The sequence below is a fragment of the Xylona heveae genome, assembly GCF_001619985.1.
Source record: "Xylona heveae TC161 unplaced genomic scaffold L228scaffold_2, whole genome shotgun sequence".
Taxonomy (NCBI): Eukaryota; Fungi; Ascomycota; class Xylonomycetes; order Xylonales; family Xylonaceae; genus Xylona; species Xylona heveae.
The window spans coordinates 2687400-2712780 of record NW_017264194.1 but is presented as its reverse complement, the minus strand read 5'-3'; the positions used below and the strand labels follow the sequence as shown (position 1 = coordinate 2712780).

General features: G+C 48.4%; 11 protein-coding genes across 11 annotated transcripts; 8 read left to right on the top strand and 3 right to left on the bottom strand.

The window, feature by feature from the left end:
* Window positions 1-833: 833 nt before the first annotated feature.
* L228DRAFT_244597 (putative UPF0160 protein C27H6.8) lies at window positions 834-2452 on the top strand. The gene is made up of 2 exons (XM_018331966.1): window positions 834-1073; window positions 1197-2452. Exons 1-2 carry the CDS (start codon window positions 1003-1005, stop codon window positions 2179-2181), a joined length of 1056 nt encoding a protein of 351 aa, XP_018191262.1. The 5' UTR covers window positions 834-1002; the 3' UTR covers window positions 2182-2452.
* Window positions 2453-2747: 295 nt separating this feature from the next.
* Window positions 2748-3386, bottom strand: L228DRAFT_236776 (Endosulfine-domain-containing protein; the record flags this gene model as incomplete). The annotated part of the gene is made up of 3 exons (XM_018330867.1): window positions 2748-3089; window positions 3159-3242; window positions 3351-3386. 3 exons carry the CDS (start codon window positions 3384-3386, stop codon window positions 2748-2750), a joined length of 462 nt encoding a protein of 153 aa, XP_018191261.1.
* A 1686-nt stretch (window positions 3387-5072) lies between these two features.
* L228DRAFT_280928 (DUF431-domain-containing protein) lies at window positions 5073-6010 on the top strand (the record flags this gene model as incomplete). The annotated part of the gene is made up of 5 exons (XM_018335844.1): window positions 5073-5436; window positions 5490-5507; window positions 5576-5686; window positions 5750-5868; window positions 5954-6010. 5 exons carry the CDS (start codon window positions 5073-5075, stop codon window positions 6008-6010), a joined length of 669 nt encoding a protein of 222 aa, XP_018191260.1.
* Window positions 6011-6310: 300 nt separating this feature from the next.
* On the top strand, window positions 6311-8939 carry L228DRAFT_259094 (pheromone-processing carboxypeptidase kex1). The gene is made up of 3 exons (XM_018334134.1): window positions 6311-6736; window positions 6790-7150; window positions 7208-8939. Exons 1-3 carry the CDS (start codon window positions 6549-6551, stop codon window positions 8579-8581), a joined length of 1923 nt encoding a protein of 640 aa, XP_018191259.1. The 5' UTR covers window positions 6311-6548; the 3' UTR covers window positions 8582-8939.
* Window positions 8940-10362: 1423 nt separating this feature from the next.
* L228DRAFT_280926 (WD40 repeat-like protein) lies at window positions 10363-12109 on the top strand. Its single transcript, XM_018335843.1, has 3 exons — window positions 10363-10708; window positions 10790-11253; window positions 11317-12109. Exons 1-3 carry the CDS (start codon window positions 10448-10450, stop codon window positions 11678-11680), a joined length of 1089 nt encoding a protein of 362 aa, XP_018191258.1. The 5' UTR covers window positions 10363-10447; the 3' UTR covers window positions 11681-12109.
* Window positions 12110-12767: 658 nt separating this feature from the next.
* L228DRAFT_266159 (methionyl-tRNA synthetase) lies at window positions 12768-14756 on the bottom strand (the record flags this gene model as incomplete). Its single annotated transcript, XM_018334817.1, has 2 exons — window positions 12768-14559; window positions 14620-14756. 2 exons carry the CDS (start codon window positions 14754-14756, stop codon window positions 12768-12770), a joined length of 1929 nt encoding a protein of 642 aa, XP_018191257.1.
* Window positions 14757-14908: 152 nt separating this feature from the next.
* Window positions 14909-16038, top strand: L228DRAFT_259091 (hypothetical protein). The gene is made up of 2 exons (XM_018334133.1): window positions 14909-15688; window positions 15756-16038. The coding sequence occupies exon 1, from the start codon at window positions 14925-14927 to the stop codon at window positions 15543-15545; it is 621 nt and encodes a 206-aa protein (XP_018191256.1). The 5' UTR covers window positions 14909-14924; the 3' UTR covers window positions 15546-15688; window positions 15756-16038.
* A 122-nt stretch (window positions 16039-16160) lies between these two features.
* Window positions 16161-17704, top strand: L228DRAFT_259090 (NAD(P)-binding protein). Its single transcript, XM_018334132.1, has 8 exons — window positions 16161-16431; window positions 16488-16514; window positions 16573-16636; window positions 16689-16777; window positions 16836-16980; window positions 17030-17261; window positions 17318-17434; window positions 17490-17704. The coding sequence occupies exons 1-8, from the start codon at window positions 16311-16313 to the stop codon at window positions 17571-17573; spliced, it is 879 nt and encodes a 292-aa protein (XP_018191255.1). The 5' UTR covers window positions 16161-16310; the 3' UTR covers window positions 17574-17704.
* L228DRAFT_244586 (hypothetical protein) lies at window positions 17698-18942 on the bottom strand. The gene is made up of 3 exons (XM_018331965.1): window positions 18602-18942; window positions 18239-18538; window positions 17698-18078 (listed from the first exon to the last, which is right to left on the bottom strand). Exons 1-3 carry the CDS (start codon window positions 18812-18814, stop codon window positions 17827-17829), a joined length of 765 nt encoding a protein of 254 aa, XP_018191254.1. The 5' UTR covers window positions 18815-18942; the 3' UTR covers window positions 17698-17826.
* A 761-nt stretch (window positions 18943-19703) lies between these two features.
* Window positions 19704-21956, top strand: L228DRAFT_244585 (acid protease). Its single transcript, XM_018331964.1, has 3 exons — window positions 19704-20299; window positions 20353-21502; window positions 21559-21956. The coding sequence occupies exons 1-3, from the start codon at window positions 20171-20173 to the stop codon at window positions 21816-21818; spliced, it is 1539 nt and encodes a 512-aa protein (XP_018191253.1). The 5' UTR covers window positions 19704-20170; the 3' UTR covers window positions 21819-21956.
* Window positions 21957-22205: 249 nt separating this feature from the next.
* On the top strand, window positions 22206-24379 carry L228DRAFT_266154 (putative amino acid transporter; the record flags this gene model as incomplete). Its single annotated transcript, XM_018334816.1, has 10 exons — window positions 22206-22678; window positions 22742-22758; window positions 22817-22887; window positions 22946-23056; window positions 23105-23121; window positions 23179-23365; window positions 23419-23578; window positions 23631-23898; window positions 23948-24303; window positions 24354-24379. 10 exons carry the CDS (start codon window positions 22206-22208, stop codon window positions 24377-24379), a joined length of 1686 nt encoding a protein of 561 aa, XP_018191252.1.
* Between the last annotated feature and the right edge of the window lie 1002 nt (window positions 24380-25381).

Below are 25381 nucleotides of genomic sequence, written 5' to 3'. Positions count from 1 at the left end.
CGCACCTCGTGCACGTCAGGGCCTTTTGAAGGTGGGGGGAGGGAGAATGTGGGTTGATAGGGCGGTGTGAAGCAGTTCAGAGTAGCGCTGATGAGGCCCAGAACTTGCTGCAGCTTGACCGACACTTTAACCGCGTTTGTTACCTTTTTGGCTACTTATCTCCACGTGGCCATGAGAATCGAAACACTTTTGATGCAATTTATCAGCTAATGTGAAAAAAAGAAATATCTCAGATCCTTGTCTCCATGGGTATATTGGTAAGAGGATACACTCTCGTAAATGTTTGACGCAATTGTGGTTCCTCAAGCAAAGGTCTAGCTATGTCTTGTGGATGGCGTCAGTGCCTTGGGACAAAATTGACCCTGGAAAGTGTCGTGTGTGCATTTTCCTGCTTGTAAAACCAAACACATTGTATCAGACACAAGCTTGATTAGGTATGGAATCCAAGGCACTCTGAGACTAAAATGATCCTCGATCTATGGAATTGAAATTATCCATCTTATAACTTGTGTAGCTGACCTCAAATGCTACTGAGTGTCCGGATCAGAAATCACATGCAACATTCCTGCCTGGCTCCGTTTCAACAAAATACTAAAGAATTCTGAACGGTATCCAGTGTTATGTTAAAGCCGATTTTCATTTTAATGAAGCTTTGCATGATCGTGACAATATTCAGCCGAGTAGATTGACTGCTTAAGCATCCACTATGTGATTGTGTAATAATACCTTTGTTATTGGATCATTTGGCTGCCAATAGCGGGGACGGTGTGGCTGACAGACCCTGAACACAGACAAGATCTTCGCTACCGACACACCCACCAATACCAAATCTTCTAGTTTACCCGTGGTAGGTAGAGATCTCAAAAGTTTCCGTAGCAAAAATTAAAGTCTTGCGGAATCTTTGAAGAAATCGAAGACGTTTCTTCTCATCAATTGTCGTCAAATTAAAGCAGATACCTATCTAGACCTCCCCTCCGTTGCATGTTCCGAAGATTCTTCAAAATGGCCGAAGAAATTGCTTCCAAGAGACTGAAGGTCGATCGCTCCACCCCCGCCGTCATTGGCACCCACAAGTAAGTATCTCTGCCCCGAAGAACAGCTCCAGCCTGCTCCTTTGGCAGAACATGGGCATTGCTGGGATCTTCTATCTTGGGGCGAAGGGCATAATGTTGACAAATGTATCTGAAAATTTATAGTGGCCACTTCCACGCCGACGAAGCGCTTGCAGTATACCTTCTTCGACTCCTGCCCACCTACAACCCATCGACTCTGATCCGTACGCGCGACCCTGCTTTGCTCTCGACATGCCACACCGTCGTGGATGTTGGCGGCGAGTACAACCCTGCCTCCAACCGGTATGATCATCACCAGCGGACATTTGACACGACTTTCCCCAAACGCGCGACCAAACTGTCCAGTGCAGGTCTCGTATACATGCATTTTGGCAAGTCGATTATTGCCCAACAGACCAAGCTGCAGGAGGAGGCGGAAGAGGTAAAGGTTCTGTACGAGAAGTTGTATACGGACTTTGTGGAGGCCTTGGATGCGCATGACAATGGCATTTCCGTCTACGATCCCAAAGATACCGCCCACCTGCAGAAGCGATTCCAAGATAGCAGCATCAACTTGGGCTCCCTGGTCGGCGACCTGAACGCCAACTTTGAAGATACCGAAGGCAAGTCTGCCGAGCAGCTTCAGAAGGAGGAGGATGAGCGTTTCTTGCAAGCATCGAGCCTCATGGGCACCGTGTTCCTGCGGAAGCTCGAATACTACCACCGTGCTTGGCTGCCGGCCCGGGCTGTCGTACATGCGTCCTATGCCAAGCGCAAGGAGATCGATTCCAACGGCCGTATCATGGTTTTGGAGCGATCTGTGCCGTGGAAGGACCACCTGTACACTCTTGAGGCAGAGCACCCTCAGGAGGAGAAGGTCCTGTATGTCTTGTACCCTGAAGGTCCTCAGGAAGGCGCCAAATGGCGCATTCAAGCGGTTTCTGTCGCAAAGGACTCGTTTGAGAGCCGCAAACCATTGCCCGCAGCCTGGCGCGGCGTGCGGGACGACAAGTTGGACGAAGTCGCCGGAATCCCGGGTTGCGTCTTCACCCATGCTAGTGGCTTTATTGGTGGCAACAAGACATTTGACGGGGCAAAGGCTATGGCGGAAAAGGCTCTGGTGTTGTAAAATATCGGAGTGTGTGATTTGATATATTCACGTGGCACCATTTGAGGATGTTGTTGATGCACCCTCGAGTCACTGGCTTAAGGCTACCGGAAGTTAAGACCATGAGTTGGCGTTTCTTTTAAAAGTGTAATAAGGTTCCCTAAATGAGAATAAAAACGACCTAAGAGTCCCATAACCAGGGGTCAAGAACACCGTAGCATCCGAGCAACATTTTCTCCTCCGTGATACTTCCGATCAGCCATCCATCACAGAGGGTTCGAAGCAAATGAGACAAGATCATCAAATGACGATATGGAATTGTTCCCCCACTGAAAAAGGCAACGGCAAGTACAAGAGAAAATATCAAAGCATCTGTCCGAGAAACGCCAGCTTGAATTGCTTGGGACTCGGTGGTGGTGCGTGTGCGTGTGCGTGTGCGTGTGCGTGTGCTTGCTTATGCAACCATGGCGGGCCGTCAGCTTTTGCCTTCCAAACGCGCCGATTGAAACCCCTGTCAACAGCTTCTGGTCTATCGTTAAGAAGGCAGTAACAACAAATCTCCGAGACTCCTCTCCAGCACTCCCCTCCTAGTGCTGCCACCGAATCGGCACGCCCTCTCTGGCCGGGGGCGGGCTCACTTTCACCTCTCGAAGCTCCGGGTTCTCGGGTTTTTCGTCCGGCTCGCCATCGTCAATGCTTTGGCCCCGATGCAAGAAGCTGCTTTCCTTGACCGGGCTTCCGTTCTGCATACTATGACTGTGTCCAGGCTGGCCGTTGCCGTTGCCATTGCCATGGGGTCCAGGAGAGGGGGCAAGATGAGGGATTGTTTCAGGAGAAGGGTGCTGAGATCCAATCGAGGTCACACCGACATCAGTAGCTTTTCCGGCTTTTGAAAGCGCATAGTCTCCCGAGTCGAAATACTTGCGTTCCTGCAGTGCCCATTAGATTTGTTCACGTCGCGCGTCGCAGACCGCACGTTGAAAGGTAAACTCGCTCACCTTGAGTTTGTTTTGAAGAAGATCATTGCGGTTTGGAAGCTTTCCGTAAAGTCGGAAGAGGCGCTGCTCCTCCTCGGAAAGCGACTAAATTGCGATAAACACCGGGTTAGCGGGAAATGCAACCACGACCGAACAGAAGAGCCAGGCCCGCAATGAGCTGTAAGCTTGATGTGTAGATTGATTAACACTTACGCTGATATCAATCTTGTTCTTCTGGTGAGGATTCATCTTGGATTTGGGACGTCTCGTGCAGTCAAGGAATAAGTGGACGTTCAAAACTGGCTTGTTCAGATAGATCGGCTAGAACTGTGGCTCGCAGCGTTGATTTTTGATGCGTTTCACACTCAAATAGCTTTAAAAGCTGGTTCGACGTGAATCTGGGTTTTGATGTCGTTGCGTGGTGAGAGCACTGCCCCGCTTTAGGCTTTAGGTGTATAAAATCACCTAACGAAGATACCCTCTATCATATGATAAAGAGGCGATTCCCGCTAGAATGGCCGTCAGCTAAGCGGTTCAGCTGTGAAGAGACGAGTGATAAGAAGCGCAGAGGAAGGAGCGACCCGGGACACGAATGGTGATATACAATGACGGATCTCAAGCGGTGGTGAAGCGAAGTTACTGGAGCACGCACCTCGGCGCAGGCAAGCGTGGCCTGAGCAATTGTAGACTTTCGTCACCCTCGGCTATACTTGTGTAGAAGAGTAGAGGGCAAAGTTGCCTCTGCTTTCGCTTCTTTGCTGCCGCGAAAGGCTGTCGGGACTCTCTGGTTTTAATTGACAGTCTCTTTGGTTGGAAAATATAATAAGGAAGGCAGCTACTCAAAAAGACGGCGAGAAGGTTTTGGAGGGGAAAGAGTTATATGCAGGAATGGCGGCCGGAGGGTTCTGCGAAGCTCGGCAAGTTGACAAGCAACCTTCCGTTTCCTTCACGGCCAAGGAGCCAGGGTGCAAGTGCGATCAGTCCCTTGTCTTAGTGGACGATGACTTGGGCTGGGCTAGAGAGGGATAGTAGACACTTCTTGTCTTTTGGGCGGCCATACTCTGATAAACTTCGACTGGGGGACGACGTCACGGGATGCGCAAGCCAATGACGGTCATAGTAGCGCCGCATCAAGGACTTATCATTGGCGGGATGGTAGGGATGCCTCCCACCTTCTTTGAAGATAAGTTACTCTAACTAATGTGTGTCCCTCTTGTTCCATCCAACTGTGAAACTTTGGGTTTCGAAACAGCGTGGTCCAGCTGTAGGTCGTGTAGGTCGCCGGTCTCCCTCCTCTACGGCAGCGTAGCCTGCCAAGTGCCGCTCCACGGATGGATGCATCCAGAGAGGGCATGCTACTCGGTCATTAACGCGGTCACAGCTCGTCTCCGTAATCTCTTTCATGTGCTGTTGCGTCAAGCATTCACATATAACCTTACCGGTAGATCCATCATCATCATCATCATCATTCCGTAGCTCGCTGTAGACTAGTGATCGCCATGACCCCCCCGCTATAATGAGGAACGGATGGTGACCCTTCGACGGGCTCGATTGGTTACCAGGATGCTTAGGGATGGACGCCGAACTTGAAACTTGGTCGCGGACCCCGTAGGCCGACCAGGTTGCTCTCCAGCGGGCTCTCTACCTTAGGTTGGTCGGTATGCACAAACCTTACTGCGGTAACAATGTAAGTGTATCATATCGGTGGTTTTATGTGTGTTCCGGAACGAGACGACTTTGGGATCGCTTAGTAGCTTAGCCTGGTCGATAAGAGCAAATGCACGATCGTGTTGAAGAAAATATCAATACAAGTGTTTGCAAACGCTCCACCTTTTTAAGGGTCTAGGAGATAGCAGTATCACATGAAGACAGCCACATAAGACTGGCGGGAAGATATCAAAAGAAGAAACAAGAAGAAACAAAAATTGACCAACAATGGCCTTCACTCAATCGCCTCAAGGCGGCCATGCCGGAAAGACTTATGTGGTGGAGCACCTGGATCCTGAGTTAGGACCTTGGTCTGCTCTTGAGTACCTCACCATTTCTCGAGAATCGCACGAGAATGGCGCCAAATTCTGTCTCTCTTCTGTTCCTGAGACGTTAAAATTGCCTGCGGAACTCCAACACGTGCAAGGCTTAGAGGTCGAACACCGCAGCGTAGAGACAATTTACGCAGAAAAGAAAGGTTCCGTCTGCCTACTGGACCCTGCGGCGAAAAAAGAATTGTCGCCAGAGGATGCGGGCTCATTTGACGTCTTCCTATTCGGAGGCATTCTTGGTATTGCAACCCCCAAAAATGGTAAAGATATTGCTTCGAGAATGATACATGCTAACCCCCTGGCATTGTCTTAGGTGACGATCCCCCTAGAGGTAAATACCGTTGTGTCTGTGTATTAAGATATTTGTGATCACACTGATGCTAAGACGGCTTTTGCTAGATCGTACCTCTGAATTGAGAAAGAAAGGCTTTGAAGGCCGAAGACTAGGGCCTGTTCAGATGACAACTGATACCGCCGTAAGGGTGACTAGGATCGTCATCCAGGATCAAAGTGAGTTAAATTTTCATGCTCCAATGTCACGCAGTTCTGGGAGCTAAGCAATCTTCTCAAAAGTTCCATTGGACAAAATCCAGTATGTGGACTATCCGGAATTGAAAATCAATAAGCATGAAAGCACCGAGATGCCCTTCCGCTATGTCAAGGACAAAGACGGTCGGCCCACTATGCCTGAAGTATGCCCCTCCGGCTCTTTCACTTGGGCTTTTAAAGCTCAATGTCTTTCCTTTGTTAATGATACTAATGCGGTGCTTATCCTAGGGTATGGTTGAATTGATCAAAAAGGACTCGGAGAAAGCCTTGGACGATATCTTATAGATCTGCTAAGGCTAAATTAAATTCAAAAGTGAATTTACGTTTTTAATGTCATTCGTCATGGAAAGTAAAATCTCGTAGCATAGTAGACTGCACAAGGGCGGTTGGCTAAACAACCGTCGTGAGACTTCCGCCTACGCCAGGAAATTGGATAAAGTAGGTAGGTTGACCTCTCGAGCATAGATCCAATGGGCAACCGTAGAGTGTATACGGTGACGCATACGGCCACTTGTTTCGCCCTTCGGGACACCTAGCTAGATGCTCCGGAACCCTTTCCGCCATTTAGGATACTCAGCCCAAGCCAGCGAAACTCCGATATTGCATTCTGCCTTCAATAGGCTGAAAAGCCCTCTTGATTTGTAAAGGCGATCCGATCTGGGACGTTTTCCGATCATAATTGTACTGCGCTGGCGCATCGTCTATCCCGGGCTACTGTACACCTGAAAGTCCCTTTCGGGGTTGTTATTCACCCCATGAGGATTGCGGACAGACGTTCCTGAAGGAAAGCTGCATCTTCCGGCTTTCTTACCTTTAAAAGAAAATGCAAGCATATGGCTACTCGACCCCCAGAATAGCTCTCCACAGTCGAGCTTGGGTGGTGTTAATATGCAATCTACTACTCTGCTCCTTTTTGACGGGCTCAGCAGCGGCCGATAAGGCTGCTGCTGACTACTTTGTCCATGACTTGCCTGGCGCTCCAGATGGCCCATTGCTAAAGATGCATGCTGGGTAAGTGATGTAACCATACTTTTGCCAGTCGATATACTGACGAACTTCCAAAGGCATATCGAGATTACTCCGGAACACCATGGAAACTTGTTCTTTTGGTTTTATCAGAACAGGCATATCGCGAACAAACAACGTACAGTGATCTGGTTGAATGGAGGCCCTGGCTGCAGCTCCATGGATGGGGCTTTGATGGAGATTGGACCATATCGGCTAACAAAAGACGGAAACCTCACGTACAACGAAGGGTCCTGGGACGAGTTTGCGAATGTGCTCTTCGTGGACCAGCCGGTTGGCACTGGTTTCAGCTATGTAGACACCGATAGCTACATCCATGACTTGGACGAGATGGCAGACCAGTTTATAACATTTTTGGAGAAATGGTTCAGTCTTTTCCCAGACTACGAGCACGACGACGTAAGTCCAACAATGATTTAACGCATCTGCAATCACCAGAGACTAAAATGAGTGCAGCTTTATATAGCAGGAGAATCATATGCCGGACAGTATATCCCCTATATAGCTCAGGAGATCTTGAACCGCGGCAAAGGATGGATGCTAAAGGGCCTGCTTATCGGAAACGGTTGGATTTCACCCGTGGATCAATATCTCTCATACCTGCCGTTTGCCTACAATCGTGGACTCGTCCAAGGTGATTCAGATGATGCGAAGCGGCTCGAATCCCAGCAATCCGTTTGCACTCAGGCTTTGAACAACCCCGATGGGGCCAACCACGTTGACGTCGGTCAGTGCGAAGATATCCTTCAAGAGCTCCTTCGAGTTACAAATACCCACTCGGACGGCGGCAAGGGATGCATCAACATGTACGATATTCGTCTGTCTGACACTTATCCGAGCTGCGGAATGAATTGGCCCCCAGACCTAAGCAATGTGACACCTTATCTTCGTCGTCCAGAGGTTGTCAGAGCTCTTCATATCAATCCTGACAAGAAGGCCGGCTGGACGGAGTGTTCCGGTGCAGTCAGCAGCAAATTTCGAGCTAAAAACTCCAAGCCGTCTATCCAACTCCTACCGAGTCTGCTGGAGCATGTGCCCATCGTACTCTTTTCGGGCGATCAGGATTTGATTTGTAACCATCTTGGCACGGAAGAACTAATCCATAATATGGAATGGAATGGAGGCAAAGGTTTTGAACTTAGCCCTGGCACATGGGCCCCACGTCGTCACTGGACGTTTGAAGGTGAACCGGCTGGTATCTATCAAGAAGCCAGGAACTTGACGTACGTCCTCTTCTACAATTCCAGTCACATGGTACCATTCGACTACGCACGGCGAAGTCGGGACATGCTTGATCGATTTATGGGTGTGGACATTGCCAGCATTGGCGGCGTTCCAGCAGACAGTCGAATTGATGGCGAAAAAGGCATAGAGACCAGCGTCGGCGGGCATCCAAATAGTACGATTGCAGAGAAAGAGGAGGAAGAGAAATTGCAGCAAGCGAAGTGGGATGCTTACTATAGGTCCGGTGAAGCGGCTCTCGTTGTGGTCGTCATTGCTGCGGCTGTTTGGGGCTGGTTTGTCTGGAGAGGCCGAAGACGAACCGCAGGGTATCGTGGACTGTTTCCAGATACGAGCAACGGTCATGTATCTGAAGCTCACCAAGGACGCTCACGAACTGTTTCCGGCTTGCAGGCATTCAAAAACAGGCGTCAAAATGCAGATCTCGAAGCTGGCGATTTTGACGAGAGCGAATTGGACGATCTGACGGCGCCGAACTCCCATGGACGCAATGAGCATGATCGTGAAAGATATAGCCTAGGAGGCACAAGCAGCGACGAGGAAGATACTCCAGATGCAAAAGGTCGAGGGAATCTCAGGAAAGATTAGAGCTTTGAGTCAACTTCTTTTAGTACACGAATCCGTGCCATTGGGCGCAACATTTTAGAGTATCTAGTATCCCGGGAGTGATATATAAGTTATGGAGTTTCGTCAACGCAAAAAGCATTTTCTGGCTAGATATTTCATGGTAGTTTGTGTGCGAAGGAGCATTTAGCATTGTCTTCGGGTAAAACGAGATTATAGGGGCATCTCTGAGCGTTGGCGATGATGTCTTATAACAATCAACCATGGCACCATTTCGAGCCGGCTGGATTCTCTTGAGGAGCTCCATAGTAATGAAGATCCCGATTTGCTTTTAAGATAGCTCATGGGCATACTGGACCGACCACTTCTTTGCTCTGCGACGGTTGTTTTTGCAGCCTTGCATCAAACACAACTATTGATTGACCTTTTGGCTGCCTTACGTTACAAACCCTATAATCTAGGTAAATGTACGATATTGAAGTCGATGTTCTACGAAAGCCGGAAGAATTTCCTTCCTGAACTGTTTCAATACTACCTAAACCTACGCATATGCAGATAACATCGACCTAACAGCGCACAAAAGACCACAGATTGGAACGTTCATCAGATACCTTATGGCAATCCTTTCTCGTCAAAGTCACCGTCGCCACTTTGGGATCGACGGCAAACTCGGGGCTTGACTCTATGAATTGGTATTTCATCACCTGAACGTTTCCCAAAATGTTGGCTAAATGTGATCGAGTCTGACTCGTTCGACCGAGCTTCTGATCGGGCTGCATCTCTGGCACTTCTGCTCAGGAAAATGAATGCATCGCACGGCCCAATCCGCTTTGCATATAAGCTACAGACTCCTTGAAAAAAACTTCAAAATGGGACCCCTCGCCTCAAGAATAAGCCCCATCGAGTTACCCCCGTTCCTATGGCATGTTTCCACCCCAAGGGAGACGACGGGCAATCGCATTACTATCGATCGCGACGAAAGTATTCTCAACGTCCCCTGAACCCCTCAGTAAACCTCGGATTGTAACCAGCACCTTATCCAAGAGCCGCAGAGTCAAGCCAGATGACAGCAGTAATGGCAGAGCGCGGACTCGTATCTTCATCCATATGGTCACTGCCACCTGCAATCAGAGACCTAGCTAGCGACAATTGAAGTCGAGCAGTGCTGGAGCTCGAAGAAACCAAGAGAGAAGACGAGAGGTAGCCGCATGCTTCTATGGCGACGCGTTTCCGCAGGCCTGCAAATATGCAGGATGTCCGGGGACTTTCTCCCAAAGCAAATGGCTTTTCAGCTGAAACATCCAAAGATGTCTCCGTTTGTAAGCTTCGACTGCGATTCTTTGAGCGAGGAGTAGAGAAGAAAAGAAGAAGAAAAGAATTATGAAGAGCTGCTGGTGGGCTAGAAAAGTAGTTTTGGCGATCACGTGCCGAGTGGATCTAGCGTGGAAAGCGCGTATCGCCTCGAGTAGAGGGCAAATGGTGCTAGAAAGTTACGAGTACGGGAGTACGTTTTACTGGATACGCCTACCTTAGTTATATTCAAATAATTATCAAGGTTTGTAGTGTTGAGGCAGATGAAACGAAAAATCAAGTAAGCATTCTGGAACTTCGTTGTAATTGCCTGACAGCTGCCTTGAGCATTCAACCAATCAATTGAGACGTGAGGATACCCAAAACCGTGGTCAATGGACGCAACCTATTGTGCCTGCTGGTGCCTATAAAATCCTTACGTAAGCCATAGGTTCAGCACGCTTGCATATTCTACGCGGGCTAAGTTATATATCGTTTAGAATCTAAGTTTGGCAGTTGAACGGCGCGAAACCTCCGACGAAAGCGTTGCTCCTCTGAGGACTTGTCAAGACTGCCGGAGCTTCAATACAGACCTACAAGATGTCTGGACTTTTCGGTGCAGCGGCGACTTCAGCGGCCGCTTCCAACCCGACGCAGGGCGACCTATCCAAAGACGTTGCTCTGAACAATCCTCCGGAAGACAGCATTTCAGAACTCTCCTTTTCGCCGCAGACCGAGCATTTAGCAGTAGCATCTTGGGACAAGAAAGTTCGCATTTATGAGATTAGTCCTACGGGTCAGAGCGAGGGCAAAGCTCTGTTTGAACATGAAGCACCCGTCCTGTCGTGCTGTTGGTCAAAGGTAGGCTCCCACACAGTTGTTGCTTTGGATCTTGTGTCCCGAGATTCCCATTATGCTAATATTTTTCTGGCTTTTGTATAGGATGGCGGAAAAGTTGTAGGCGCTGGCGCTGACAAGGCCGCTCGACTTTTGGACCTTGCAAGCGGCAGCACGAGTCCACAGCAGGTGGCCGCTCACGAGCAACCCATTCGCACCGTTCGATTCATTGAAGCGCCCGGCTCAGGTTCGCCGATGCTTGTTACTGGATCGTGGGACAAGACGGTAAAATACTGGGACCTCAGACAGTCGAACCCAGTGGCAACCCTGCAATGCCAAGAACGAGTGTATACGATGGATGTCAAGGATCGATTGCTCGTTATTGGTACCGCGGACCGATACATCAACGTCGTAAACTTAAATGATCCTACGAAATTTTACAAGACAATGCAAAGCCCACTGAAGTGGCAAACGAGAGTGGTGTCGTGCTTCAACGACGCAACTGGTTTTGCAGTTGGCAGTATTGAAGGCCGCTGCGCTATTCAATACGTTGAAGACAAGGATAGCAAGTATGTCAATTCCTTTCCATTCGTGGATATAATATCACATAGACTGACATTTCTGTGTACTAGCTCCAATTTCTCCTTCAAGTGCCACCGACAAACGCCCGCTGGGCAAACGAGCACCACCAATGTTTACTCTGTCAACTCGATCAATTTCCATCCTGTGCACGGCACATTCAGCACCTCCGGAAGTGATGGCACTTTCCATTTCTGGGATAAGGACGCCAAGCACAGACTCAAGGGCTATCCTGAAGTCGGTGGAACCATTTCCGCCACCGCATTCAACCGCACCGGCTCGATATTTGCTTATGCCGTCAGTTACGACTGGAGCAAAGGATATGCTTTTAATACTCCCAATTCGCCGAACAAAATTATGCTCCACAGTGTCAATGGCGATGAGTGCAAGCCTCGGGCGGGAACGAAGAAGAGGTAAAAACAAAAAGAATTCAAATGAAACAATGGATTATGCTTTTAGGGATTCCTGACTTTTAATTTCGCGCTTGCTTTTTTCCTTTTTTTTTTTCCGCATTGAAGGCTCGAAGCGACCAATCGGTTTTTTGTTTGTTTTTTTTCTTTTTTTTTTCCTTTTCTCTTCCGCTATCTTCGTTTTTTTACCCCTCTCTTTCTTCTTGTCCACCCTGTTTCCTTTTATCGAAACTTCCCTTTCCCCCACAGCAATGCATATTTATCCAGTCGAGTACGGAATGGCGCAAAGAATCTGAAGGCGTCGAACTTTGTGTTTCGCCCGCGATTGCATGGTCGTTGGCTTTGATGCTCAAACCAAAGGGGCATCCTGAGTTGTACATAGTCTCTGTCTTTGATTCATTGATTTAATGACCTAAAATCGATATCCTTTCTCATCAATAACAAACAAAATTTTTGATACTTGTACATCCATCTGAAGTCAATGATGAACCACATCTTGGAATTGGAAGACAGCAAACCAATACTACAGCTCACTGCACTAGGTAAATGAAAATTAGTTGAAGAGCGTCTCGAATATTTCTTTTAGTAATTTAGTAATTTAGTAGTATCTCTCTAGACAAAAAGAAAAAAGAAAACGATATAATGTGCCCGAAACTTCTAAGCCCATCTCCTTTATGAAAGATCTAGGTTGCAACATAGATAGCTGAAGGCCTTGACTTTGACATGATTTTGACATCCGCACGCACTCGCCGCCCATCCTCTCAACACCCTGAAACACGCTCCTCGTCATTTCATTCATTCATAATGCAGCATCCCCGAGCATGACTTGCAAATCGCAAATCGCCTTCACTCCGCCCTCTCAACTCGTGCGCCAAATATGTCGCGGACTATGTCTTTTGGTAAGATTGTTTATTTCTTGAAATGTGTGTGGAAAAAAAACTTCCGGAATCTGCTCTCTCTATATTTCATCTTGTCGCAGAGGGATATGACAAAAAAACAGGACTCTTTTCGGGGGGGAAAAAAGGGAGGGGGAAATATGTTGAGAAGTAAGAGAAAGAAGAAAAACAAGATGAGTGAAGAAAGAAATGAAATGTCTAAGATGTTTGCAAAGTGGCCTGCTCGACGCCCTTTGTCACGGCGTCAACGGCTTCCTTGTCGTCGGCGATAGCCTGGGCACCGCCCTTTTCGGCAGCCTCGACGGTCTTCTTCTCTGGTGCCGGTTTATCCTTCTTCTCGGCCTTCTTTGCCTTTTTCGCGGCCTTCTTGGCGGCGGCCTTGGCAGCTTCCTCCTCCTTCTTGAGGCGGTCGGCCTGAGTGCCGCCGTACATCTCGCGCCATTCTTGCTCCTTTTCGGCTTTGATGTTGCTGAAGAGGTACTTGGCCTTGCCAATCTTGTGGCCGGGCTTGATGTAGTCGGCGGTCCAGGTGTCAGGGATCGGGAGGAAGGGGACCTCGAGCTGCTCGAGGATAGATTTTGAAGTAGCGGGCATGTAAGGAGCGATGATGCTAGCGAGGAGGTAGATGAGGTTGATGCCGATACCGACAACGGCGGCAGCACGGTCTGGTTCCTCGGCGGCAAGCTTGTTGTCTAGACGGTTGCTCTGCAGGAAACGGTTGCCCCGGTCGGAAATGCGCATGGCGGTCTCCAGACCAGACCGCAGCTTGACGGCCTCGAGCTCCTCAACGTAGGTCTTCAAAAGGGAGTTGATTTCGTCCCGGGCCTCGACGAAGCTAGGGTCGTTGAAAAGCTTGGTGTAGTCGGGGAGGATGCCGTTGTAGACCTTGGATCCGACAAATTTGACTAGACGGTTCACGAAATTGCCGAGGTTGTTCAGCAGCTCGGAGTTGTTGGCGGAGATGAACTTGTTCCACTCGAATTGAGTGTCACCCGTCTCGGGCCGGTTGGAGAGGAGGAAGTACCGCCAAACGTCTGGAGGAATGCCGGTGTCTTTGGCATTGTTTCCAAACACGCCGACTCCGCGAGACTTTGAGAATTTACCATTCTCATAGTTGAGGTATTCGGTGGTCGAAAGGTGGTGGAGCATGGTCCATTTGTCTCCGGTACCCAGCTGGGAGCCGGGGAAAATGACAGTATGGAATGGCACGTTGTCCTTTCCAAGGAATTGGTACAGCTCAACCTCTTCTGGGTTGCGCCACCATTTTTCCCAGTCTTTGGTATAGTTTGCCGTGATCGAAGGGTAGCCAATGCACGCATCAAACCAGACGTAAAGCACCTTATCCTCATAACCAGGAAGTGGGACGGGCGTGCCCCATTTCAGGTCGCGGGTGATTCCTCTATCCTTCAAGCCTTCCTTGAGCCAGCTCTCGGTGATCATGCGCCCGTTCCTAGACCAAGCGCCCTTTTCGCTCGACTTGGAGAACCATTCTTCCACGGTGGGCTGAAGCTTGTCAAGGAGCAGGTGGATATGCTTGGTGTCTCTGGGCACGGGAGTGGCACCGTCAAGCTTGCAACGGGGCTTGATCAGATCGAATGGATCGAGAAGATGTCCGCACTTATCGCATTGGTCACCACGCGCATCTTCATAGCCGCATCGTGGGCATTCTCCCTCAACGAAGCGATCAGCAAGGAACGACGAATGCTTCTCGCAGTATGGCTGCGTAGTGGTCTTTTCGGTGAGAAAGCCGTTCTTGTGGAGTTTCAAGAAGATGTCCTGAGCAATGTCGGTTTGTTGCTGGGTCGTCGTTCGCCCAAAATAATCAAACTCAATCTCAAACCACTTGTACACTTCGGCGTGGACGGCGTGGTATTTTGAGCACAGCTCTTGCGGCGTCACACCTTCCTCCAGAGCCTTTGTCTCAGTCGCAGTTCCATACTCATCCGTACCGCAGATATAAAGCGTAGGCCGGCCGCGTGCCTTGTTGTATCTTTGGCGCAGTGGTCAGTATTCAAAGTAGGGATATCAAGAGCGTGCAGAAAAAGCGTACTTTGAAAAAACATCGGCACTAAGCACACTGCCTACAATGTTCCCCAGATGGGGGACGTTGTTGACATAGGGCAAGGCGCTAGTAATCAGAACATTTTTCTTTCCCGGCTGGGGTAATATTTTGGCAGTTTCCGCCATGATGAAATTGTATTGAGGTTTTGACTCAAAGGGACAGCGTCGCGGACTAAAGTTATTTTGTGAGGGCTTAATAGTGGGGTGAGTCAGCCCCGCGATTCCGCAATCGCCGGCCAAGCGGGAAACTCCGCCTGTCTCCGAGTAATTATTTCCACAACCAACTCGATCAGAATGGGCGCTCGATCGGCGGAATCATTGGGAGACGATCTTTTCGATGGTTTGCTCAATCTGGAGGACCAGTTCTATGATGATGGTTACCGTCTTGGTTTGGCAGATGGCGCCCAGGCGGGACGTATAGAAGGGCGTACTTTTGGGCTTGAAAAGGGCCTTGAAAAATACCGCGCAATGGGCAAATTACATGGCAAATCCACAATTTGGGCTGGAAGGCTCCCTAGGACAAGATTATCAGGATCTGCGAGAAGCGCAAATCAATGCAAAACTGCGCCCGGTTCCGGTTCTCTTGAACAATCTCTCAACGGCAAGGGTGACCAAACTGAAAGCCACGATTTCTTAGCCACTCTTTCAGCCAACCCGCGGCTGGAAAAGCACATCCAGACGCTCTACGCTCTCTCTGAGCCAGCAAGCCTTTCAACTCAGAATACCGAAGATGCTGTGTCCGACTTTGATGACAGATACAAGCGAGCAGCTGCAAAAGCCAAGATTGTGGAGAAGCTTGTAGCCGAAGAGATTCGGGAAGAGGGACAGACGACTTCAGGCAACGGTCAACGTGGTACTGAAGGAGATGGTGGGGGAAGCATAGAGGATGTCAGCGTCCTCAAAGCTCGTCACTGACATCCCTACTTTTCTTCACGACACACCGTCTATTGGCTGTTCCCAGTCACGGCATCCAGCTTCAGATATGGTACGAATTCGCTGGATATCAGTCATCAGTAATCAAAAATCTTGAGGGCCTCGTGCACAAGATGGTCATGTCGGTAAGGAATGCCTCCAGGCCGCATATTGGTCTTTATATGACCTTTGTCCGAACTAATTGGAATGTAGCAGTCCCTATCATCACTTTAAATAGTTCTCTACAAGCATTTGCTGGAGACAACGAGGGAATACGGAAGTACACGAGACAATGGGCCTGGAATTATAATGACAGTATTCCCTGCCAAGAAGATATTTCTGGAGCAAGCCAAGGAAATTTTTGTGGTTGAAGAGTACAAGGTCAGGGAGTCCTTGTACATGTATAAGGTATTTTATGGAAACAAGTCATATCAAAGTAAATAAATATCGCTCTAGATTGGCTGGATATTATTATGAGCAAAAGATTACCGTGCAGTATTCGGAAAGTATTTTGTGATACAAATGCTCCACTTGTTATATCCACAAGTCGGATAAATTGTCGTTATGACGTATGTTCATTCCCCCGCGCTAGGACCGCACGAGGTAGCTATGACATGACCAGAAGAAGCATTTTATAAGGCCAAACAATCAAGCACCGCCAGAGTCTGCTTGCATCCAGATTATCATCAATCCTATCACACGTACCTTTTCCAAAGTTGTTTCAAAATCTCAACTAATTGAAAGCTTGACGACATAAAATTGCCCACTATGGCCTCTACTGAACAGCTTAATGCTCAAAGACTCTTTTCTGTCAAGGACTATGTTTGCCTTGTCACTGGTGGCGGAACTGGAATTGGGTTAATGGCCACGCAGGCGTTGGCAGCCAATGGTTTGTACTACTCTTTTCTTCTGTTGTTCAGATTCATTAACACATTTGATTTGCAGGTGCGAAGGTCTACATTACCGGTCGAAGTGAGTTAAGACACTCTTGTCCGTGCCTCATCTCCATACTCATGTTACTTGTGTGCAGGATGGGAGGTGCTTGAAAATGCCGCCAAAACGCATACCCCTGGAATGGGTGGCCAAATTATTCCGTAATGCCGTCCTGTGCATCTAAATCATCGTCTTCTTGGCTAACCCTTACAGTGTCGGGCCCTGTGATGTGACCAAAAAGGACGACCTTGAGAAATTGGTTTCTGAGATTTCTTCCAAAGAGAAATACCTTAATCTTCTAGGTAATTGCACACATTTTCTGCAGCCCTCGAGATGCATTGTTTGCTAATGTTGGTGTAGTCTGCAATGCTGGCATTGCAGGACCAAAGGCAGTGCCTGAAGGCTCCGAGGCTAAGGAACTGAAAGAGAAGCTCTGGAATAATGAAGACTTCGAGTCATGGAACAGCACTTTCAACACTAACGTGTCATCGGTTTACTTCACTACGTACGTTGCTCAAATTCGCTTTGAGGGGCTGCATAACTGAACAATTTAGCGTTGCTTTCCTTCCTCTTCTGCAAGCTGGCGTCGAAACTCATGGCCATCGCTCAGCTTCCGTCATTGTAATCTCCAGCATGTCTGGCCTGATGAGAAATGCCCAAGGCCACTTCGCTTACAACGCCGCCAAAGGAGCTACAGTACACCTTTCGAAATTGATGTCGGCAGAGTTTGAGAGAACAGACATCAGAGTCAATAGTATTGCTCCGGGTTACTTCCCAAGCGAGATGGTAAGCCAAGAGTCTGATGGAATCGTTTGTATGAAGCCGCTGACATCATCTTGTAGACTGCAAAGGCAAGTGATGAAAGGAACAAGAGTGCCTTGCCGGAAGAGAAAGTGCAAGAGAAGGGTCATGTCCCTGCACAAAGAGCTGGACATGACGAAGAAATGGGTCAGGCAGTGGTAAGTTTTAATTATGGTTGCCTGGATGCTGTACTTTCCACTAACTCTGGAGTAGCTTTTCTTGACGAAAAACCGTTACGTCAACGGAGAGATCATCGCGGTTGATGGTGGTGTGTTGAACGTTGTCGCTGGACGCTAAGAAACGAATTACGCCTAATCAAATATTATTTATCGATGAAAGTCTTGCTTCTTGTGCTGGCACTTTGCAAGCTTTCCTTACCTCGCTATGGCAAAATTTTGTATTGTTAAAAGCAATATTATTTGATGATGATGCAATTAAATTGAAATTTGGAAAATATCCTATGTTCGACATTTGAGATATTAATCTTTCAACGTCCTCATGGTCAGAATCGCTTTCAATGAGCTACTTCCGCTCTCGTTGAGCGGGCAATTCAATGCTTTGATGATCCCTTCGGGCCAAGCAAGTCATCTAGAAACCCGCTCCACAACGTCTTCAGTGTTCCAGGTTGTTTCAGCTCCTCCGCAGATGTGCCTGCCAGCTTACTCGCCACGTTCGAGAGGCTGTCCGCCAAACCCTGGGTGTTGATTCCCGCGGCAGAATTGTCTAGGACATCTGTGACTGCCGATGAGGTTGAAACGTGGCTGTTGTCCGGGCTCACGGTGCTAATCTCGGGGCGAATGACCTAAACAACAGGTGATTTAGAAACACGGGTATATTCGATATTTCGGGGCAGTAATTATGTGAACAATTTTGTTCAATGTTTGCTGGTTGCCATGTCATAGATCCAGGAACTTGATATGGAGGGGAATATTGTGATAGCATACAAAGCAAAAAGGACTCACCGTGTCTATGGCTTCAGTAGCCTCCTTGTTAGCACCCGAGCGCTGGGGAGCATAGTTGTCAGGCAAGAGCGGGACTCGGACCCATTCGCGCCTCTGCTCCTGCGACTCACTAAGGTCGGGCATGTAGGCGAAATCTATGGTGGAGTCATCGCGCACGGCTCCCATAGCTGTCGAGACATTGAATTCCCGTTTCAATTGCGGGGTAGCTGCAGAGAGGGTTGATCGCTTTGAGACTTGTTGCACAACCGACGAAAAACCACGAGAATGTGCGATATCGTGGCTCATGAGGCGTTGAGCCAGCTATGCATTTACGTGGGAGATATCAGCACAAGGATACAATGACGTTCAGGAGCAGCGACACACCTCTGCTTTAGACCCGCTGACTTTCAAGGCCCTCCGGCGGCATTCCGACTTCAAATCAACTAATCTCTGAGGAGCATACTGTGAGGTCCTCTCCGACGCAAGCAATGGGGACGGATTGGCAGCACTGCTGGTGTCATGGAACATCCGAACTTGGCGGTTACCATTGGGGAGGTACTTCAAAGCACGGGAAGAGCGACACGATAATGCAGCCATAACGAAAGATAATATTGCTTTGATTTCTGAAAGAAGCTATGCGAGCCAGGCAGTATGGCAGGGGATGTGGTCAGATGGAGACGGGTCAGGTTCAATGGCAATGTTGAGAGGGGGCTGTTGGGTAGAGGGACAGCTACAAAGGTCTAGCTAGAGGAGGTCGTTATCAAGCATCATATCATGCATGGTTCCACAGCATCAACACATGGGCCTCTCCAAAAGGGAAACCCCCAATGCTTTTGCGCTGGCCCTTCGGGAATGGGAAACCCATCGCTTGGAACCGAACTCGGGTACTCTTGCTGTACTCCGATAAGTTGGGGCCATTGAAGAGGTGCAATTGGCTACAAGGGGGCGAGGGGTACAGAATCACGTGTGCAGGAAAAAGATCTCTCACACGTGATGAAGCAACGCAATGCAGCTGCAAAACTGTTGACGCGGCCCTGAGTCGTCAATTTTTGGTCCCGGTATTTGATCGCCCAGACCGGCGGGCGACCATGGGAAAGCTCGTCTCAGATCCATGGTGGCGTCTGCACCAAAAAACCCCATGGGCTCAAGGCACAGCGTACACCGTAGAGGAGGGAAAAAGATGCGGAGGAATCCACAACGGATCGACTCGCCTACTGCAGGGGATACCCTTTTTGGTTGCGGCCCGTCTCCTTTTGAACGGCCAATAATGTGGTCTGGTCGCCTCAGACTCACCCACTTTATGGTGGGTCTCTGGGCGGATGAGGCGTCATGGAACGGGATCACCATTCCTTGTGTGTTTAAGCTTCTGAGCGGGACACGTACTCGGGCTGATCCAGCGTTGTTCGACCCCGGAGTGGCCCCGATGTCTGCAAGCGTTTTCGTTCAATGTTCAGTTTTTTTCGTAAACTCAAAGCCTCAGGCTTATAACGAAAACCTTTTTCCTTTTTATCTTTTCTCTGGTTTCCCTCTTTTTGATTGCTGCTCTTTTTGCCTCGCTTTGCTTTGCTCAAAGTCCATCCTTTGAGTCTGTTGAAAAATTTATAAAGGCCCTTCTCGTTGAGCCTGAATACCCTCCTTGGCTGGGCCTTGGGAACAAGCGTTACTTCCTTTTCCGCGTGTGCATCTTTTCCTGTGCTCTTGCCCTCTCTATAGAACCATCTTATCCCGTCGATCGGGCCTGAAGATACCTCAGAGCGCATTTCATTCCTACAACACTGAAACACTTTTTGGAAACGTCTGCTGTCTTACTCGTCAGATCAATATCTGATTTCCTCTTTCTGCACTTCACTATTGGATTGCAATTTTGTTCACCATACGCAAGCAGTCGTCTGGCTTGAAATCTTCGCTCATCTCGGTGTATCCAACTCTCCAAGCAGGTCTCGGTTCTTGGATATGCGCTTTACCCACTGGATCCTTCACGTTTCTTATCTCTCAACATGTGTTCTCGCGCTGCACGAGTCCACGACGAAAGGTCAAAATCCCGATACTCCGGTTCTAAAAATTAGTCGTCCACTGCCTTCAGTAAGATACAAGAAGATTTTTAATTGCAAAATGTCCCGCTAATTGTTTTTTAGGATGACCTCCATCCCTTCATCCGCAATGTCAAAGAAGTTAACCACTTGATCAAAAAGTACCGAAGCAGAGGGCTTCCCGGTCCCGATTTCGATGAGGCAGAAACCCTAGCCTCCGTAAAGAGGACCATTGAGCGACGGGGAACTCCCGTAAAGAGAGCACCGTCGTATACCATTGCGACAGGCGCACAGCCGACCGAGACAGACAGCATGGCCCTTGAGCAGGATGGGAACGATATCTCATATCTCGCGGCATTCGAAATCGGGTCCGGCTCAACTCCTTTAAATCTCCTCATCGATACAGGTGCCGGAGATACATGGGTAATGGGCTCAAACTGCACGACGAAATCCTGCCAGGCGCACCATGTATTCAATCAGACTGACTCGAAGAGCTTTTCCAATACCGGAAAAGACTTTAGTATCAGATACGGCACTGGCTCAGTGAGTGGCGTAGTGGTTCAGGATACAATCTCATTCGCAGGTTTTTCGATTAAGATGGCTTTTGGTGCAGCCGACCAAGCATCAGACGACTTTCTCGCATACCCTCAGGATGGAATACTTGGCTTGGGACGGAAGCGAGACGCCGCTATGGGCATCCCTACTGTCATGGAAGTCCTGTCTAGTGGTGACCACATCACGAATAGTATCTTCAGCGTCTTCATACAGCGCGAGGCGGACAGCGATAGCGGAGAGATTAGCTTTGGCACCATTGATGACTCAAGGTTTGAAGGTGACTTGGCATATACAAGCACGGTCTCTGATAGCACAATGTGGGAAATTCCCGTGGACCACGCCGGTGCTGGTGGCAAGAATGGCGATTTGTCAAACAAGTCTGCCATCATCGATACCGGAACATCTTACATACTAATGCCGTCCGACGATGCAAAGGAGGTTCTGTCACAAATCTCTGGCTTCAGTTCCAATGGGGATTCTTTTGAGCTGCCATGTACGACTAACACTCCTTTGCAATTTACTTTCTCGGGGTCTGTGTTCAATGTTTCCTCGAAGGACTATCTTGGCGGCGAGACTGGCAATGGAATGTGTTCTGTCAACGTTGTCGGGCGTCAGGCATTCGGACCAGACCAGTGGATTCTCGGGGATGTCTTCCTGAAGAACGTCTACGCAGTTTTTGATCTTGACAAGGATCAAATTGGTAGGTCTCAACAATCACTGGTAAATTATAGCAATCAACTAATTGCATGATGCTAGGCCTTGCTCGCAAAAGCACAGCAAACCCTACAAGAAAAGCGCCGAGTACGAAATCCGGCGGAGCGTCTCCCACAACCTCGTCTTCGCATACAGCCGCCTCTAATGCTGCAACTAAAACGTTGCAGTTAGCGAGCAGTGCCACATCTACTACACAACAGAGTGCAAATCAGAATTCTCGATCTGCTACTCATCTGCTTCAAGTACCGTGGTTGTTGTTGTCTCTGAGCGTCTTGGCCCCATTGGGATGCCTTTTTGGATAGAATTTTCTCTTTCTTCCCCCCGGTATTCTATGGCGTTCAAGAGTAGGATTATGGTGTTATTGGTGGTACATTGGGGGTTTTATAAAATAGACTTACGATAGACGATGATAATGAAAATCGTCCCATAAAATGTACATTTTAATCTGACCTGAAGACGCTTATTCGAGCGAGTGGAGGGCTGTTTGCCAATGCGGGTTATTGCCGAAGGCGGTCAACCATACAATCGCCGCGTCGGCCACTTAACTGTTCCGTAGACCCTGAACGGCATCGGAGGTCGGGGTTGATAGAGACAGAAGCGAGCCTTCGGCCACTCGATACGAGCTCCTCCGGCAATTAGTAGATTCATAGTGCATCATTGTCGTCCTCCATGCATGAACGTACAATGTTATGGCCGGTGCTGAACTTCATAGTAGTCGGAAGGACTGGCCAAGTGTCCCAGAGACAGAAGAGGCGAGCTCCTTGCTCTCGTCTCATTCCTCGGAGACGGAACCTTTAGAACGCCCACCACCACCGCCTCGTCGTCAGTCGTCAATATCACAGCCTCCCCCAAATGGAGCTCCTCGAACCCCCCGTACTCTCAATCGCGTTCGCTTCGATATTGATGAGGAGTCGCCTCGAAGCTCAACAGAGGAGAGAAGGATGTCGGATTCGTGGACGGTGGATGATGACTTCCTCGCAGATAGTTCACCTTGGGGAAGGCGAGCCAGTGGAGGACAGCGCGCCCCTTTGCTGACTGATGTCGAAGCACCAAGTGTCACGGTCGCGACTGAGGCAGACTTCAATGCTGAGGACCACTTGGAAAGCGCTAGGCCGAGAAGTGGGATGAAAAGTGCATTTATGAACATGGCAAATAGCATCATGTGAGAACGCCAACATTTATCTCAGAACAACCACCATTGCAAGCTAACATTGGTCAATTATAGTGGCGCTGGCATCATAGGTCAGATTTATTATGCAAAACCGGTTATCTATGAAGTTTGCTGCTGACAGAATTGCAGGTCAACCGTACGCGCTCAGACAAGCCGGACTGATTACGGGGATACTTCTTCTTCTAATCCTCACTATCACCGTACGTGACTAGATACACTTGACGGATTTTCACGGACTATAACTCAATTCCCTTACAGGTCGATTGGACTATTCGTCTGATTGTAATCAATTCAAAACTCAGTGGCGCCAACTCTTTTCAATCGACCGTGGAGCATTGCTTTGGCAAGTCAGGGCTAATAGCTATCTCAGTCAGTCACCTCCCACTCATTTGGCGTTGCAGGAGCTAACATATTCAGGTGGCACAATGGGCTTTGTTGGCTTCCTCTTATAAGTAATGGTGTCCAATTATTGCTACTAACCTATATTTTAGTGCGTTTGGTGGCATGCTTGCCTTCTGTATCATCGTCGGCGACACAATACCTCATGTGCTCGCAGCATTGTTTCCTAGTCTTCCAAACCTTCCATTCCTCTGGCTTCTAGCAGATAGGCGAGCAGTGATTTTGATTTTCATATGCGGAGTTTCATACCCACTCTCTTTGTATCGCGACATCGCAAAGGTAAAGCAACTGTGGTAATTGTATACATTCGACGAGCGCTAACCCTCTGAAAGCTAGCCAAAGCAAGTGCCTTAGCATTGTTGAGTATGATTGTCATTATTACAACTGTCATCACACAAGGACCGCGAGTCGCGCCAGAATTGAAGGGGAAAGTTTCTGGAAGTATCTTCATGAATAGTGGCATATTTCAAGCAATAGGTGTCATTTCGTTTGGTATGATATTCTTCAGTCCCTTTTTTTTGTTGCTTATGCTAATCAATTGAAGCATTTGTCTGCCGTAAGCACCCAGAATGCGCAATTCTCGATTTTAACTCACATGCCTGTGTAGACCACAATAGTTTATTAATATACGGATCCCTGAGGAAGCCGACACTTGATCGTTTTTCACGTGTCACTCATTATTCGACTGCTATATCCATGGTCGCTTGCATGGCTATGGCACTCTCGGGGTTTTTAACGTTTGGAGACAAAACTAAGGGCAATGTGCTGAACAATTTCCCAACCGACAATTACATGGTCAACATTGCAAGATTGTGAGTGTCTCATACTCTGTTATATCAAGCTCTCACTAACATCCTGTAGCTGCTTCGGCCTCAACATGTTGACAACTTTACCTCTTGAGGCCTTCGTGTGTCGGGAGGTCATGACGAATTACTGGTTTCGAGACGAACCGTGGAATCCGAATCGACACCTTCTATTTACGACATCCTTGGTTTTAACAGCAGTTATCTTGTCCCTGATAACTTGCGACCTGGGCGCAGTGTTTGAGCTTATCGGCGCCACAAGTGCGTGCGCCTTAGCTTACATTCTCCCACCGCTTTGCTACATAAAGCTCAGCAGTAGAAGCTGGAAGACCATACTCGCAGCGGTTTGTGCCGGATTTGGGTTTTTGGTTATGGGAATCAGTATCCTGCAGGCTGTGGCAAAGACTATTAGAAGTATTCTTTACCCTTACTTTCCCGCTCGGATATTTGCTAACTGCGTTCAGATGAAGGTGGTGCTCAAACATGTTAATGTGGCTTCTAAACATAAAACCGCTGAGTCCCATAGAATTATAGACCATATCCCTTTGCAGACTTGCTCCTTCCTTCGATCATAAATCGTTCCTGATATTTAGAGCTCTAAGTGATCCTTCTTTCACGAGTATTTTCTTCCGCATTGTAATGTTGAGATGTTCGAATCCAGATGCATTTGCATGATTCCCAGTCAGGCAGGTATATCGGAATATGCAACTTCGAAGGAACTATTCATTGATCAGCCTGCTCTTTTCATACTAGTGGATTGAAGTTTCATATTCTTGTCATGTTGCTTTCCGATAGAGGATCTGTTCGTCGGAGCTGGAGGAAGGAAAAACGAACGCTAATCTTTCTTGATGCATATATGGCAACAGGTTGAAGCGGACCGCGATCCGGAAAATTTGAAAGAGAAGGGTTACCGGGGAAAGAACAATTAGGCAAAGAGACAAACTAATCTGTAAGGGCGTGATGGAAATGATGTGCGTCGTTAAGGGTGGTGTCTAAGCTATAACGCGTTTGTATCAGAGGCGGCCAACTAAGGCTCATCGAACAGCGACAGTTCCCATGGCACCACGAGATTAGATCGTATTGTTTTTGCACATTAACCGGTCCAGTCTTTCTCTAATCAACGGTTTCTCATTTTCGAATTGTAATTCTCAGCGAGTCGCGTCACATCCGGGAGCTTCCGTTGTTTGTTTACTTTACACCTTCCTTCGACTCTTCCATACTCATTACAGAATCATTGTCTCTATCCGGGTTTTGACCCTACGACGCACAGAATCTTTTTCTTTTCTTTCCTATTTTGTTTATCCATTCCGTCTGTTTAGGACGAGGAAGAAATAGTCGGAGATTATCCGTCCAATTTCACCGGTCTTTACTGGACTGTGGCCTCTAACATCAGTTAGGTGAGTTTCTGTCAAGCTCAAAGATCCTCGGTGGCAAAAACGCCTCTTCTGCATCGTCAATGGCCGGCGTTCCCACTGTGCCATCTTAGCTTATG